We start from the raw sequence: 17,660 nt of genomic DNA, 5'->3' as shown, positions 1-17,660 counted from the left end.
TTATGAGTTAGAGTGTGTGTGTGTATATATATATACACACACACACATACACACATACCTACCTACCTTTATTTTCTTTTTCCTAAAATAGGTATTGAAAAGCATACTTAGTCAGTAAGAAGGAGAAGCTCCTGACCAGAAAATCTGGAGAATAGTTTTTGCTTCTTCTAGATTAGTCCTGGGCTTATTTCAGATAATTTATATAAAATTTGTCTAATATGCAAAAATCATGGGGTATTGGAGCCAGAGTTGAAATCTAATGGCATTCAGTAAAATCTATTAATTGAATGCATGAATGAAGTAAATAAATACATTTGGCTTGTATTGTATGGCCTTCTAAGTTTCCTCATCTTGAAAATAGAGATAATGCCTATCTCGCAGGGCCATTTTGAGGGTTAAATGAAAAAAATGTGTATACAAAGTACTTAAGGTAGTGCTTGCCGAGAAGTAACAGCTATTATTAATAACTTGAATTATGCTTTTGAATTCTGGGGGATTCAGAATCACAGTGGTAATAATGTGATAATGGTTATATACATCTTATATAAGATTGTTAGATTGTTATTGTTATATAGATTGACACAATGACATGGCATACTCTCAAGAACCTTCAGGAAGCTGACTACCAGTTATGAGTCTACAACATTCTGGTCTTATCTTTTCACTTGATTACTAATAGATTTTAAAAGCAACGTCATTCTGCTGTCTTACTAGAATAAATTTTTGGTCCTTAAGAATTATAAAAATTTCTCCCTGGCTTGATAGTAAAACTTGAGGTTGCAGTTGCATTTGTTAGAGGTTGACATCAGGTTTTTTCTGTTCTTGTAAAATATGTGAATTATATTAAGAAACTATGCCTCTGGCTCTTCTGGATCCTCCCACCCAACAAAAACCAAAACAAACATTCTTTCTGGATAGTGTTTCGTACTTAAGTCATGTGACTTTGTTGTTAATCTTATTTTTGCAGACCATCAGCAGAGCCTTTATGAATGGCAGTGCACTGGAACACGTGGTAGAATTCGGCTTAGATTATCCAGAAGGCATGGCAGTAGACTGGCTTGGGAAGAACTTGTACTGGGCAGACACAGGAACAAATCGAATTGAAGTGTCAAAGCTGGATGGGCAGCACCGACAGGTTTTGGTGTGGAAAGACTTAGATAGCCCCAGAGCTCTTGCATTGGACCCTGCTGAAGGGTAAACAGCTTTTATGTATGCATTCTTTGCAACTATGTTGCACATAGCCCAACTATGGATTGTATTTTTGATGTTTTAAGTAATGCTGATTAGGAATCTAATAACTAAACCACAGGTCGGCTTTATTTTAAAACCCTTTAGTTAAGGGGTGCCTGGGTTGCTGAGTCAGGTAACATCCAACTCTTGATTTTGGCTCAGGTTGTAATCTTAGGGTCTTTAGATCGAGCCCTGGTTTGGGCTCTGCGTTCAGAATGGAGTCTGCTTGAGATTCACTCTCTCCCTCTCCCACTGCTTGTACTTGCACTTGCTTTCTCTTTCTTTCTCAAATAAATAAAATCTTTAAGATCCATTAGTTGAGATTTCACTGATTTAGATTAAATTACTCACTAGATTTTACACTTGTCATTATTAACATTAGGTAGAGAAAGATTAGTGAAATGGCTTAGTACTTAAATATTACCAATCATACTTACATGCTAATAAACAGCCTTTTTGAAGGTATCCACTTTGCATTCGCTTACCCCCTCTCTCAAGTTAAACCAGATTCCAAAACCCACTGAAATAATGCCGTATACTAAGAAATAGTTGCATTTTAAAAAGCTCCATTTTAGAATTGTCATTAATTCAAAATGGTCAATTAGTTTGATCATTTTTATAAGCTTAGAGAACTTTGATATTAAATAGTAAACTTTTCAATTAATGGTAAGTTTTTTATTTACAGTATGATTTATTTTTCAAGGATAGGTGATCCTCTTATGTGATTTAGCAAGTTTAAAAAAGCCAATAGCTAAGAAATCTGGAATTTGAAGAATAATTCCACATTTATGTATTTATTTTAAAGATTTTATTTATTTGTCCTAGAGAGCGAGAGAGGACGTGCATGCGAATGCACACAAGCAGGGGGAGCAGGAGGCCGGGAGAGCAGCAGACTCCCTGCTGAGCAAGGAGCCTGCTGTAGGGCTCCATCCCAGGACCCTGGGATCATGACCTGAGCTTAAGGCAGACGTTTAACTGACTGGGCCACCCAGGCATCCCAGTAATTCCACTTTTAAAAGCAGAAGTTACAATGTGAACATACAAGCGTAGTTTCCTTGAAATAACATTAATCGCGTTATTAGCTCGTTACCATCTGGTTAGAAGGCCATAGCAAAGTAGTTCTGTGTGCTGACATGTTGTGATTGGATTATGGGGATCTTTATTCTAAGCATTAGTTACCAGACAGATAGATTTAATAGCTGGGACTAAGGACTCTAGTTTATGTGGCTGCTGGCAACCATGACATTTCTCTCACAGTTGTTTCTCCTTCCTTCTTGTGTGCATGTGCCTGTCAGCTGACAAGTGCAAATATAAACAAGCCCAGGACTAACTTTAATTTTCAGAAAGGCATGTTCAGGGGCGCTTGGGTGCCTCAGTGGTTAAAGCCTCTGCCTTCGGCTCAGGTCATGATCTCAGGGTCCTGGGATCGAGTCCCGCATCGGGCACTCTGCTCAGCGGGGAGCCTGCCTCCTCCTGTCTCTCTCTGCCTGCCTCTCTGCCTACTTGTGATCTGTCTGTCAAATAAATTAAAAAAAAAAAAAAGAAAGAAAGAAAGAAAGAAAGGCATGTTCATGCGTTGCTCTCAAGTCAGCCATCAGCTGACAGGCTGAGAAGTGAATGTCTGTCTTCAGGTATTTGCTGAGAGTTGGCATGTGGAGTGCTTTCCTAGTCCCAGTATTCAGAATGTCTCAGAACTAGCACCTTACCAGTTTACTTGAAAAAGCATTTAGCTAAGGATTAGATTCTAGTTCTCGCTCTGCCACGTGACTGAGTTGAAGAAATTAGATCATTCGCATTTCTTTTATTGCTTTAGCCTCTTTACATCTGTAAAAAGTCTATGCTGTGGAGGCTATTGTAAGGTCAATGTGAAAAACCTGACAAAATAAAAGCAAGAGAATGTTCTAAAAATTCACAGGGATTATAGTAGTAGTGTCACTGCCCAGCTGACGCAATAGAAGGTCACTCATCGCTCTTACATCTATAGTATGTTCCTTTGCACTGCGTGACCAAATACATTTCAAACTTTGCTTTTTACCTTCATTTAAAGGCTATTAATTTTTACCTCCAATGTACTACTGCAGCTTGTTTTTGGGGAGAGTTGATTATGTAAGTCGAAAAATAAGTCTAAAAATTTAAAACTCACATTACTTCTGTTCAGAAATGTACAAAAAGAGATAAAAGTATTTTATTTAGAAGTGAATCAGATTCTGAGACCAGAGCTTTAATTTTTTGGTATCTTCTTGAATATTAGTTTTATAAATGCAAAAGCTACAGTAAGGAAATCATTGGTTTATTTCCAGTTTCTGGGTTTTGGATGGAACAGATTCATTGGAAAGACTAAAAGAAAGCTGACTCACTTCCTTTTTAGGATATGAGAAAAAATATTTAGTTGAGGGTGCCAAAATAATTGAAAAAATTGTAACCATGATTTTGTTTTATCAAATTCTTTGATTGAATGTGTATTTTCCTTATTTAGTTACTGTGTGCAAATATGGCCCTTTCTCCTAAATAACCAAAAGTGAAATGTTAAATATCTGTTGTTTTGGATTTAGATTTATGTATTGGACTGAATGGGGTGGAAAACCTAAGATAGACCGAGCTGCCATGGATGGAAGTGAACGTACTACATTAGTTCCAAATGTGGGCCGGGCAAATGGCCTAACTATTGATTATGCTAAAAGGAGGCTTTATTGGACAGACTTGGACACCAACTTAATAGAATCTTCAAATATGCTTGGTAAGCTTACTTCTTTTTATTCAGACAGATAGTATGTTATTCTTCCTATGCAGAAATCTGGCTGCTTTTTACCATTGGTTAGGTACTATTAATAGAACTTCATATGAATGTCTAGATTCTTCCTCTCTCTGCCATTGTATCCTGTTTATTATTATTAATAGTGGGCCAGGTACTTGGGTTCACATCTCTTTATTTTGTGGAAATTTCATTATTGTTGGGCTTATAATGGAATTTATAACTCCCTAGATATTCCTGAAGTGACTTTTTGTACTAGTAAAATACAGTATATTCATTTTCATCTTTTTATTGAAGGAAGAAGAAAAGTTCAACTTATAGACCCCTATGGAGAGAAAATAAGATTGCAGTCAAAACAGACCATTTGTAGGAGTTTAAACAAACTCACTGATATATAGCAAGAATATAAGTTTGAGGCATGGGGTCAGACTGCAGATGGATTGATTTCAGTGGCCTGGTCTGGTTTTAAAATTGCTTTTAAATAAATTGAGATAAATAAAATCCTATTTTAAATTGCTTACAAATGTCGGGGCGCCTGGGTGGCTCCCTGGGTTAAAGCCTCTGCCTTTGGCTCAGGTCGTGATCCCAGGGTTCTGGGATCAAGTCCCGCATTGGGCTCTCTGCTCACAGCAGGGAGCCTGCTTCCCTTCCTCTCTCTCTCTGTCTGCCTCTCTGCCTACTTGTGATCTCTGTCTGTCAAATAAATAAATAACATCTTTAAAAAAATATTTTAAAAAATTGCTTACAAATGTTATATTTTATATGTTACAGTCTTTTTTTTTGACCAATAAGACTTACACTCTCACGTTTCATACCTCTGCTTCTCCCCTGTCTGCTGCCTTTCTGAAAATAGGACTCAACCGTGAAGTTATAGCAGATGACTTGCCTCATCCTTTTGGCTTAACTCAGTACCAAGATTACATCTACTGGACGGACTGGAGCCGACGCAGCATTGAACGTGCCAACAAAACCAGTGGCCAAAACCGCACCATCATTCAGGGCCATTTGGATTATGTGATGGACATCCTCGTCTTTCACTCCTCTCGGCAAGCAGGGTGGAACGAGTGTGCTTCCAGCAATGGGCACTGCTCCCACCTCTGCTTGGCTGTGCCAGTTGGAGGTTTTGTTTGTGGATGCCCTGCCCACTACTCTCTCAACGCTGACAATAGGACCTGTAGTGGTAAGCTGTGTTTCCCCGTAAAGCAAACTAGAATTCAAGGAGAAAGCAGGATTTTGAAAACACTGTGTAGTTCATGTTCTTTCTAGAGTAAAAAGCTGTTGAAGTCCAGAGTTGATTGTTTAACAAAAGAGAAAGACTAAAGATGGAAAAATGCAAGTTTTTGTAACTTACTATTTGAGGATATCTAATTGCTGTTATAGAAAAATTGATACAGAAAAATTGAGTCTTTACTTTTGAGCATTAAATATTTAGTGCACAATTGCATAACTTCATTGAGAAAGACAGTCACACATGCATTACTCTACATAATTTATATTCATTTATTTTTATAAAGGAAGAGCAGTAAAAACAGTACAACAAGGAGAATCTTCAAAATACAACCTCCTTGTCTTTTGAAGTTCATAGAATAGACTAAAGGTAAAAAATTTAAGTGTGTAAGAGTCCAAGTGGAAAATGCGTATGAGTAAATTTAGCCTGGTATGAAACAGATGTAAATATATGGGGAATTAGCACATGCTGTGAACGTAGTCGGTGTTCAATTCCAGTTGATGACCAGATGACCAGATCTCCTCATCCAGTCATGAATCCAGATTTTTTTTTGACTGCAATATCTTCTGATATATAAACATTAGCAATAATATTACATATTACATATTAAACACACATAATCGCACACACTTTGCTAATAACAGCAAAACACAGTGTGTAATAAACATTTTTGGCTTAGGGAAACCTGGTTTCTGACTCAAGTATATGTGAATGCCCATGTCTTGATGGATAGACAAGAAGTAAGGGGTAGATATGATAAAGAAATAGAGAATTCAATCATAAAGAGTAAATTCATGGCAGAAAATTGTAGGAAATGGTTCACTAGGGTAAGTGGTAACAGAACTGCTATAGGATATTAGATTAACTATTAATTATTCAATTAGTAATATATAACAACATATAATAAATATATGATACAGAAAACATTACATATAACAAAGTAAAAATATATATCATATAAATATATAAACATATTTAAATATAACATATATAATTATAGTAGATAAAGTAACAGATAATAGCATGATATAAAATAACTATTAACTATTCAATTAACTATTGAAATTATTTTGTGCCTGGAAGTATAAGAAGTCACATAGGAAAGGATTTAGTGTGTTCTGACACAAGGCTTCGGATGTGAAAAAGGAAGACTATAAATTTATAGTTCAGTGATTTGGAGTCTTTGCCACATACTAGTTTTGTGTTCTAAAGCAAGTCACACAAATTTTTTTTATGTGTGCAGTGTTAGGGCTGGGCAGAGAGAAGCAGACTCCCCGCTGAGCAGGAGCCTGAGGCAGGGCTCCATCCCAGGATTCTGAGCTGAAGGCAGATACTTAACCAACTGAGCCACCCAAGTGCCCCAAGCCATGAATTTTTTAAGCCTTAAATTTCCCATTTGTAAATGGGAATAATAATAACTACTGTGTAAGGTTGCTGTGAAAATTAAGATACAACATGATTTAATTGTATCTGAAGAGAAAAGGCATGGTAGCTGGGAAGTGAACTAGACTGGTGTGGTAATCAGGTAGATTTGCTTGGGATGGTAATGGTGGTGATGGAGAGAAGCTGCAGATTAAAGGTCTATTCTGAAGCTAGAGTGAACAGAACTTGTTAATGGATTGGATGGAGGGAGCAAGGATGACTTAGATTTTTGGTTTGAATAGTTAAGTCAATAGGAGATGAGAAGACTAGATAGGAAGACTCATTAAAAAGTTCAATTTTTGGCATGTTTGTATTGATTTTCCTATGGGACATTGAAATAGATACATTAAATATGTAGTTGGATAGAAGAGGGGAGACATGAGGTTGGAGATAATAGATTTTGGAATTGCTAGCATGTATTTAAAATGGGTAAGATTACTTAGGGGAGAAGGTTTAGAGCTGGGGTCTGCAAACTTGCTGTAAAGGGCCAGAGAGTAAATATTTAGGCTTTGTGAATCATACAGTTTGTCACATCTGTTCAACAATGTCCACTGTAACATGAAAGCAGCCATTATCAAGATATTTCTAAATTATGTCTGAATCCTGATAAGCTTTATTCCAAAACAGGCAGCAGGCCAAGATAGAGCTATGAGCCATAGTTTGCCAACTCCGGGTGTAGAGACAGTAAAGGATCTGGTAACCTAAGGAACTTTGAGGAGAGAAAGCACAGCCAAAGAGGTAGAAGGAAAAGCAGGCACCAGAAATAGGATTACTCCCAAAAAGAACTGTGTTGAATGCTGCTGAGAGGTTGAGTTAGGTGAATCCTAATCTACTGGATTTTTGAATAAGGTGGTTATTAGTAACTCTAGAGAGAGTAATTGCAGGGAAGTAGTGGTGAAAGATTAGAGTTGGTCAAAATGTGAAAGGAGAAAGGGAAAGGGAGGTAGTATCTTTTTCAAGAAGTTTGACTTTGAATGGAAGGAGAAAATAGAGGTAATGACTGATGGAGGATGGAGACAAGGGGAATATGGAAAGACTTTTTGAGATCATTGTTTTAGCTGCTTATATCTGTGCATAATAGTTGGTGAGTGAAGGCCATGAGAAATCAGTGCTGGGAGCCCCTAATATCCGTCTCTCTTTGGTTACCTTTTGGTGATAGATCTTTAGTGTTTCAAGAGGCTTTCTGTTGTGTGCTTTTTCTATAATGAGTACTATTTAATGTTTGTGTAGAGATATATTAGATTCCAAGACAGATTATGAGAGAATTTTAACACAAAGTACTTGCCATCAGAAAGTTTTCCAGCATTGTGTGTGATTTAGTCCTTGACCTGTGTTTCTTTCTTTCTTTCTTTTTTAAGATTTTATTTATTTATTTGAGAAAGTGAGAAAACAAACAATGGGGAGGAGCAGAGGGAGAGGGAGACCTGCTGAACAAGGAGCCCAATGCAGGGTTCAATCCCAGGATCCTGGGATCATGACCTGAGCCGAAGGCAGACGCTTAACCAACTGAGCCACCCATGCACCCCTGACCTGTGTTTCAAAAGTGAAATCAGATTGTGTTGTTTCTCTGCTCAAAGCCTTGCAATGGCTCCCCATTTCACATGAAGTAAAAACCTGCTTCTTATAACAGCCTACAGGTTCCTACATGTTCCATACCCTACACTTTGCATCCCTCCCCTTTTGCTTCTCTAACCTCAGATTCTTCTCTTTTCTCCCTTGTTCTCCTCATGACAACCACACTAGCCTTATTGTTACTTTCAGATATGCCAGTTACTTCTGCCTTAGGATTGTTGTACTGCTTCTTGCTCTTTGAAATGTTTTTCCTGCAAATATTTTCATGGATATACTTCACCTCCAAGTCTTTGCTTAATTGTGACCTACACTGTGAGACCTGGTCTACCTTACTTAAACCAAATCATCCTTTCATCCTTTCTAGCATTGCCAGTGTTCTTTACCTGTACTTTTTCTTTTTCTGTAACACTTACCACTCTTTTATATCCTATACAATTAATATACTCTAATATTTATATACTGTAACTTCTTTATTATGTTAATTGCTTTTGTCTGTCTACTGGAATATAAACTGGAATATAGACTCAGCATTTTTTGTTTTGTTTTATGTTTTCACCAATATATCTTAGGTGCCTACAACAGTGCTTGGTAAATAGTAATGATTCAAGAAATCATTGTTAAATAAAAGGATGAAGAAGCAGTACAGGACTTGGAAAAATACATGTGCTCTTCCATTCAACAGCTACGTGACTTTGGGGAAAAGCTTAACATTTCTGAGTTTGCTTACCTAAAAATGGAGGTGATAATTTTGGGGATTAACATCTAGAATGATGAGTGATATGTTGGAGATCCTAAATAAATGTTTCTTTTCCTTCCCAATTCTCTAGAACAATTTTATTCTTTTACCTTCAGAATTATGGCTACAGGGCTCTCCATAGTTATTGTCATCTAATGTATATTTCTTTATGTGTTTATTCCTTTATTCTTTCAATGAATATTTTTGAATATCTGCTACATACTGGGCATCATTTGAGCCAGTGGAAAATGTAGCAGTGGATGAAATAGACATCATTCTCTGCCCTCATGGAGCTTCTATTTTAGTGGAACAGATATTGAACCAAATAAGTAAAACTATATCATGGGTTAGGAGATAAATGTTATGGAGAAATATTAAGAGCAAGAAAGGGTGAGGAGGATTGCAACATTAAATATGATGACCAGAGAAATTGTTACTGATAAAGTGACATTATGTCAAGAACTGAGAGAGGTAAGGAAATGAGCGAGGTGGATATCTGGGAGAAGACCTATGAAGTAAAGGGGATAGCAAATGCAGAAGGCCTAAGGAGGGAGAATGGCATATCAGAGGAACACCTAGGAGGCCAGTGAGTAAAGAGATTAAGTCACAGAGGATGAGTAAAGAGATTAAGTCACAGAGGAAACAGGAAGCCAAATTGTGGAATCCCTTGTTTATTACCAAGGTGGCAGGTCTCTATGGCACCTTTGTGCAAATTAGGGAAAGGTGTTTCCTTTGGGCAGCTATGCCCACCAAAGGTGCATGGCCTGGTTAATGACATGTGGACTGGATGTTGGTCCATACTTGGTGCCCTTGGCATAGTGCACAAATGGCCCATCAGATGCAATGGACTTGGCCTTGTAGTTTATGAAGGTCTTACACAAGAGTGTCACCTCCCTTTAAGCTGCAGGTGAACAATTGTACCTTCAGAAGAGAATTGAAAACCTCCCTCCTATGTAACACCTCATCTTCCAGCTTGTGTAGCTGTCTTCATTGTGGGAATGCAAGACTCAGCCTGGATGACAATTTTTAAAGTACCATTTTGCAGAAGTTAATTGGGTTAGAGGTTACATAAATTAAGATGGATTTCAGTTTATAAAATTGCATATTCTTTTTTACCTTAAGCACTGAATGACTGAATCAAGTCTTCATTGAAGTAAGGCAGAACATTAGCTTCCTCTTAGAAATACTGAGCCAACTAATTGTAGTTGTTAATGCCATCCACAGACTTCTTGAAACAAGCATTTAGGGGACCTGGGTGACTCAGTCTGTTAACCATCTGCCCTTGGCTCAGGTCATGATCCCAGCGTCCTGGGATTGAGTCCTGCATCAGGCCACACAGTCAGTGAGGATCCCTCTGCCTGCTGCTCCCCCTACTTATGCACGCTCTCTCTCTGTCAAATAAATAAAATCTTGAAAAACAAAAAAACCAAGCATTTATTTGGAGCCATATTTGGCTTTATCTTATTCTACATTTCTAGAGCACCAAACTATGGTATCTAATTGAAGGTAAAAACTTGACTCAAACCCCCCAAAAAACAAAAAAAACAGTAAAACAGTAGGAGCCAAATATATATTTGATTAATTGTATTCCAGGCAGGAGAAGTTGGCAACTAAAACTCTGGAGTCTAAGCTTCATTGTATGTCTTAGTGTAAGTGGTGATTATTCTGTTAGAAACTTATTGTTTAGAGCCCCTCCCCTTTTTTTCTTGATTTACAAGAAAGTAATACTGCCAAAAAAATAATTCTTAAAAAAAAAAAAAAAAAGATAGCTATTCTGTTGTGACGTGTATTCTTACTACTTAAAGCATGGGTTCTACTAAAACTGCTAAAAGTTGTTAAATCAATATGTGATGGAGTCAGCTCCAGGTAATGAAGGGAATCATTGAATCATTGGAATACTTTCTGATCTTCCAAGCTGGGTATGGGCTTTTAGCCAGTGAAGTACTTATATAAAGCAGGATTTCTATGTTGTGAATGTAACATTGTGTGTCAATGATGCTTCACTTAAAAAAAAAAAAAAATTTTTCAGTGTTGTGATTACCAAGTTTCTTTATGAATACCAGTGAGTTTCTTTGGGATTGAAGCCAACGTACATTTGGGTATAAATGTAAAGTAAATCAGGGAACGACACATAATGGAGTTGTGAAGAATGGGGCTTAGGAAGAAATAAAGCAAGGAGTTCTGGATTGGCCATTTATGTTTGTATCCATGAGAAGGACAAAATTCTACTGGATTCAGGTGATGACTGGATACCAAGAGAATAGAGTATAATTATGAAATTTTTATATATGTTTTAATGAAGATGTTCAAAATGCTAGTAGACTTTGAAGTTGTCGGTAGCACTGTCAAGTGCTGTTGTTTTCTAGATATTTGCCTGCATTAAAGATATTTACATAGTAATCAGTAGCTTACTTCCCAGGAAAGGGAAATTTAGTCTGTGTTGCATTTCCCCATTTCATAAGTTTAGGATATCATCTTAGCATCAGAGCAGAATATTTTTTAGTGAAAATATAAATACAAGGTTTTTTTTAATGAGGATCGAAGCTAATGAGTATAACGCATTTGTTTTTACTAGTTCTGTGTATGTGTGTCTGTGTGTATGTGTGAGAGAAAACGAGAAGGAAGGACGGAAAGAGAAGGAGGAGAGAGATTTTTACTGGCTCTCTCTCCTTACAGTTATCATATATACACAATGCAAAATAAAACCTGTATCTGCAGTCCATGAGGGTTTGTTTAATTTCTGTTAATACCAACTTTATTACTGCTACTGCTCGATAATAATGAGCAATAGTTATTTTACTCTACATTTATATAATTTTTCATTGAGGTATAATTGACATAATGCATTATAATTTTTAAAGTATCTTTATATATGTTGTAAAATTCTTAGAGCAAGTTAATGAGCAGGATGAGATCATTATAACCTTATTTTAGAGTTCAACAAACTTTGACCTAAAGAGGTTCAGTGACTTACTTACGATTAAGTGACTAGATAGTAAGACAGCTGAGACTAAAACCAGTCGTGAAGCTTTTGCTTTGACCTATGGAAGCTATGGTTCCTGCCACCCACAAGAATAGGTTACGGAAGAGTAGGATTATTCATTTGGTGGACAAGGAGAATTTTGATATCATTATCAAATGCTTCTTGAAATTGAGTCTCCTTTTATACCACTGTGGACAAGATGGAACAAAATAGGCTAGCAGCGTGTCACTGAGTAAATTCATAACTGGTTTGGTAGCATAGTGCTGATAAGTGTCACCTTGAGGAGAGTTTCTGGGAACATTCCAAAGGGTTTTGTTCTCAGCCTTACTTCCTTAGCATCTGTGTTTGTTTTGTATGAAATACAGGCAACAAGTTGATCAAACACTTGGGTGATACAAGACTTAGAGTGATTGTGTTTCACATTTGCTCTTGTCCTTCTTTAAGCTCCAACTACTTTCCTGCTCTTCAGTCAAAAGAGTGCTATCAACCGCATGGTGATTGATGAGCAGCAGAGCCCTGACATCATCCTTCCTATCCACAGCCTTCGCAATGTCCGGGCCATAGACTATGACCCACTGGACAAGCAGCTCTATTGGATTGACTCACGACAAAACATGATCCGAAAAGCACAAGAAGATGGCAGCCAGGTAATTCAGGGCTCAGTTAAAAATCTGTTTTTCTTTTCCTGGTAGTTTGAGTAACCAACCATCCTGTTTTACTTAATTCTTGAGAGAAAGAGAATGTATGTGTGTGTGTGTGTGTGTGTGTGTGTGTGTGTGTGTGTGTGTGTCTGTGAGAGAGAGAGAGGGAAAGAGAGGAGAAGAGAGAGAGAGGGAAACTCGAATTCTGGACCTAGCAGCTTTTTTCCCTCCTAATGATCTTTGAATAAACAATTGATGATCCCATTGGATTAAAAATTGTACAAGGAGGGTGCCTGGGTGGCTCATTGGGTAGTCGACTTCCTCCAGCTCAGGTCATGATCCCGGAGTTCCGTGATTGAGTCCCACACTGGGCTCCCAACTCTGCGGGGAGTCACCTTCTCCCTCTGACCTTCTCCCCTCTCATGCTCTTTCTCTCTCTCTCTCTCTCTCTCAAATAAGTAAATAAATTAAAAAAAAAATTATACAAGGAAAATTTATGCTCATATGTTGGGAATGACTTTGTCGCTGCCACTCATACCTGTTTTTGTAGTTTTTTCCATTATGGTTCCATTTACATGGAATGTTAGAAGCTTTTAAATCAAATAGACCTTGATTTTGATTTCAGCTCTGTCACTCACTAGGATTCTTATGAACTTCTTTTTTTAAAGATTTATTTATTTATTTGAGAGAAAGAATCCTCAGGCAGACTCTCTGCTGAGTATGGAACTGGCCATGAACTTGACCTGAACTGAAAGCAAGAGGAGGCTGCTTAACCAACTGAGTTACCCAGGAACCCCTTTTATGAACTTTTTAGCTGAAAACTATGCAAAGCTCATAGCCCACTATCTGTTACATAGTAGGTAGGGACTCAGTAAATAACAGTTCTATTATTATTAACTATTTTTAAAAGGTTCAGAGGATAGGAAACTTATCAGTAAAATTAAAAACATCTAGGATATGTTATCACTAACCTAATGATATGGAGGGGCTGTTATTTGGTGACTATGGGATGGGGATGAAAATACTATTAACAAATCTTGTCTATGCTTACACACTAGTCACAGTTTGCATGCTGTTATCCATACATGACTTTCTGTGGCTAAGCAGTTTTAAACTGGGATTGCCATAAATAATTATTTGTCTTCCTTATAGCAATGATGATGGATTTTGAGTGTATCAAACTTTGGGGAAATTGGATTACTAATATTTGATATGTCTTACAATTTCAGAAAAAAATAGCAAGGAGATAATGTATTTAGGGGCTGTTGAGGGGTCGTTGAGGGGGTACAGTTATAGGGGTGTATTACAGATGCACCTTATACTATATAGGCCAGGGCTAACAGGCTAAGTAGTAGATAGAAATTATATTATAGCTGTTACTATACAGCCGAGGACAGAAGATAAATGAGATAACTTCATTAAGGAATATGTTGCCTCAGAGTTGCCAAGTGAAGGAAATATCATTTATTTGGGTAGAACAGATGAACTGAACCTCTCTAACTACTTTGTTAAAAAAATTTTTTTTTGGTGGTTTGAGGATTGGAGAAAGACATGACTGGTAGGTGTGGTTTGTAGCCCTAATTGCTATTGTCTCTGTACGCAATTTCTCCCCTTTAGCACTGTTGACATTTTTTAGGCTGTATAAGTCTTTGTTGTGGAGGGATGATCTGTACATTATAAGCTGTTTAGCCGCATCCCTGACCTCTATCCACTAGATGCTGGTTACATCTCCATAGGTGTAGCAGTCCAAAATGTCTCCATACCATGCAAGTGCCCCGAGTTAAGAACCACTGCTTTAGTGGTATTTCTGAGGAGTGGTTCTAGCTGAGACAGCTGCCACCTCCTCACTCTAATCAATGCACTATCAGGTTCCTAGAGCAATTAATGTGGCCTCCACTCTCTCCTCTGCCCCAGGTCATAATAACCAGAGGGAACATTTGAAATGCATGGTAACAAGGAGGCACATTATCCATAAAAAAATGTATTAGTAAGGAATGTCTGGTGAGACTTGAGCATTCCTTCTCCAGTTTGTAATCACGTATGTGTAAGCATTGTGAGTGATCACCTCAGGGCTCTTTGGCTTGGAGTCTAATTTTCTGTGTGTATGTGTTTTTCTTTCCCCAGGGCTTTACTGTGGTTGTGAGCTCAGTTCCAAATCAGAACCTAGAAATACAACCCTATGACCTCAGCATTGACATTTATAGCCGCTACATTTACTGGACTTGTGAGGCCACCAATGTCATTAACGTAACAAGATTAGATGGGAGATCAATTGGAGTGGTACTAAAAGGCGAGCAAGACAGACCTCGAGCCATTGTGGTGAACCCGGAGAAGGGGTATGTTACTGAAGTTGCATTCAGATATCTTGGCGCCTGAAACCCTCATCAGCCTTCCTTTTCAGCTCATGTGTTCTTTACTGTTCAGTATTCTGTGCTCCAGTGAAAAACCCAATATTCTCCATCCACCTGCCCCTGAATTTTCTTATATCCTTGCTTTCTCTGATTTTACTGCCTAGAATTTCTTTCCTTAGTCACTGTTGCTATAGTTCTAATTTCTAACCGTACCTTCAGGATGATTGGAACCTCAACATCCTGTACGAAGTTTTCCTTGATCTATCTGACCCCAGCCAGGTGTGATTTTCCCCTCTCCCAAGTATCCAGCCCTCTATCTGTGCCTCTCTAGTTATTCTTAGTCCTCTACCTTACACTCAATTGTTTTTCAGGTTATATTTTCTACTAGACTTTAGGTTCCTTTATGACAAGAACTAATGCATTTTCTTCATTCAATACAGAGCTTTACATTTAGACTCATTTGCACCTGGATGAATAAGGAATTCATCAGGGGAACTAGCTTATTTCAGAAGAGAGGAAAGAGATGAGCTCTAGAAGTTAAAATATGAGAAATAATTCATGTGTGACTTAGTTATGAAATAGACTAATTGGAGAAGGAATTTAAAATTTGGTGTTCAGGTCTTCCTGGTTAACTGTTCTTTTATTTCTTTTATTTTATTTATATATTGTAATATTCCAAAAGCATAAATATGCCTGTGTCTGTCACTTCATTTTATTTTTAAGAATCTTTACATCCAACATGGGGCTTGAACTCAAAACCATGGGATCAAGAGTTATCTACCCACTGAACAAGCCAGGCACCTCTGACATTTTAATCTGTGAAAATTAGCTCCCTAAGAACTTCTATGTACCCTGTGTTACTATTATTGAAAGTAATTAAAGTATCCCATGGCCTTAAAAATATATATTTTAAAACTTTTAAAAATAAGATTTAAAAATATTCTCCTTTTATCTTAAGAATGTTCTCATTTTGTACGGTTTCTTTGCTGACCTTACTGTTTCCTTCTCTCTTCAGGTATATGTATTTTACCAATCTTCAGGAAAGGTCTCCCAAAATTGAACGGGCTGCTTTGGATGGAACAGAACGGGAGGTCCTCTTTTTCAGTGGCTTAAGTAAACCAATTGCATTAGCCCTTGATAGCAGATTGGGCAAGCTCTTTTGGGCAGATTCAGATCTCCGGCGAATTGAAAGCAGTGATCTCTCAGGTACCCAAGAAGTGTTTTTCCTTATTTTAATTTGAGTTATTGAGATGATTCGTTAATAGAACATGTATTTTTCTTCCATTCTATTCATTTTATGCACATTTCTTTACAGTTCTATTTACTAAGGGGTAGTTAGCATCATGTTGGTTGGGAAGTACTTTTTCTTCAACTGTCAACATGATTAGTTCCTCTGTTATCTAATAATTTCCTAATTTCTTGATTTGGGCTCTGTAAATAATATATTTCTAATGCATCACTTCTCCCTTCCTAATTTTTATGCTTTAGTTTATGTTCTTATCTTCTCTGGCCTAGGGTCTAGCCAATGAAATCTCCTCCCTGCTGATTTTCCCCCCTTGAAAGTATATACACTGTTCCTAAATTTTCTGAAGCATGGTTTCTAATCATGTCACTACTATTAAAAAAATCTTCAGGATAGTTTCATAACCTGAAGAAAAAGTCTAGTTGTATACTTAAGTTGGTATTCGCCTTTCACAAACCCATTGTCAGACTCAAATAATCTTACCATTGCTGGTGTTGTAACCAAATTAAATCATTTTTTGGTTCTTCACATGTACTTTTACTTTTTTATTGTCTTCACACCTCTGTCTAAATCATAGTTAACTTCACCTCCCCCCAATTTCTGATGTCCAAATAACTCTATGTGGCCTCACTAGTGATCAGGTAAATGAAATTAAAATAATACATTATTTATGTCTATCAGAATGGCAAAAATATGTTAAAGTTGATTACACCCAACATTGGTCAAAATGGTAGAGAATGGCATGCTCTCATGCACTTTGGTATAAATGGAATTGGTAAGATCTTTTTGGAGGGCAATTTGCCAGTGAATTTCCCCTGTGGATAGTTTTTTTTTTTTTTTTTTTTTACAGAAATACCCATTTGTACAAGGGTCCCTGTGAGCATTATTTATAATAGTCTGTTGTAGAGAAACATTCTGGTATATCTAGTGTATAGAATATTAACAATCATTTTCCAAAATATGAGGTAGAGCTGTGTGCACTTACATAGGCGGATAATTTTTAATAACTAAGTTGCATAACAATGTTTATTAAGATTGTTTTGTTTAAAAAATATTTATTTATTAAAGATTTTATTTGGGAGAGGGAGTGAGTGAGTGAGAGAGAAGGAGCAGGGCAGGTAGCAGAGGGAGAGGGAGAAGCAGACTTCCCCTGAGCAGGATGACGTGGGCCTCCATCCCAGGGCCCCGGGATCATGACCCGAGCCAAAGACAGATGCTTAACTGATAGAACCACCCTAGTGCCCCAAGTTTTGTTTAAAATTTAAATTAACTTTATATATGTCTGCACACACACACTATATTTGATGACAGCTTGCCCTCTAAAAATATTTATACTGTGTATACACATGTGTATGTGTACACTCATACCAATAGGTATACATACATTAAGAAACATACGAGTCTTTCTCTGATTGACTTATTTCACTCAGCATAAGACCCTCTAGTTCCATTCACGTCGTCGCAAATGCAAGATTTCATTTCTTTTGATGGCTGCATAGTAT

The 17,660-nt window shown here is 37.3% G+C and overlaps 1 protein-coding gene across 1 annotated transcript in view; it reads left to right on the top strand.

The window, feature by feature from the left end:
• LOC111142027 (LDL receptor related protein 6) overlaps window positions 1-17,660 on the top strand; it is a 173,046-nt gene that overhangs the window by 119,252 nt on the left and 36,134 nt on the right. Inside the window, exons 10-15 of the mRNA XM_022494947.1 lie at window positions 968-1,194; window positions 3,783-3,967; window positions 4,836-5,162; window positions 12,368-12,570; window positions 14,689-14,900; window positions 15,931-16,121. Coding sequence (XP_022350655.1) covers window positions 968-1,194; window positions 3,783-3,967; window positions 4,836-5,162; window positions 12,368-12,570; window positions 14,689-14,900; window positions 15,931-16,121 — 1,345 coding nt within the window. The remainder of the gene's footprint in view (window positions 1-967; window positions 1,195-3,782; window positions 3,968-4,835; window positions 5,163-12,367; window positions 12,571-14,688; window positions 14,901-15,930; window positions 16,122-17,660) is intronic.

Source organism: Enhydra lutris, unplaced genomic scaffold, assembly GCF_002288905.1.
Source record: "Enhydra lutris kenyoni isolate GAN:26980312 unplaced genomic scaffold, ASM228890v2 scaffoldscaffold7, whole genome shotgun sequence".
Taxonomy (NCBI): Eukaryota; Metazoa; Chordata; class Mammalia; order Carnivora; family Mustelidae; genus Enhydra; species Enhydra lutris.
Note: the sequence above shows the minus strand (reverse complement) of the source record. Positions and strands in the feature narration are given on the sequence as shown.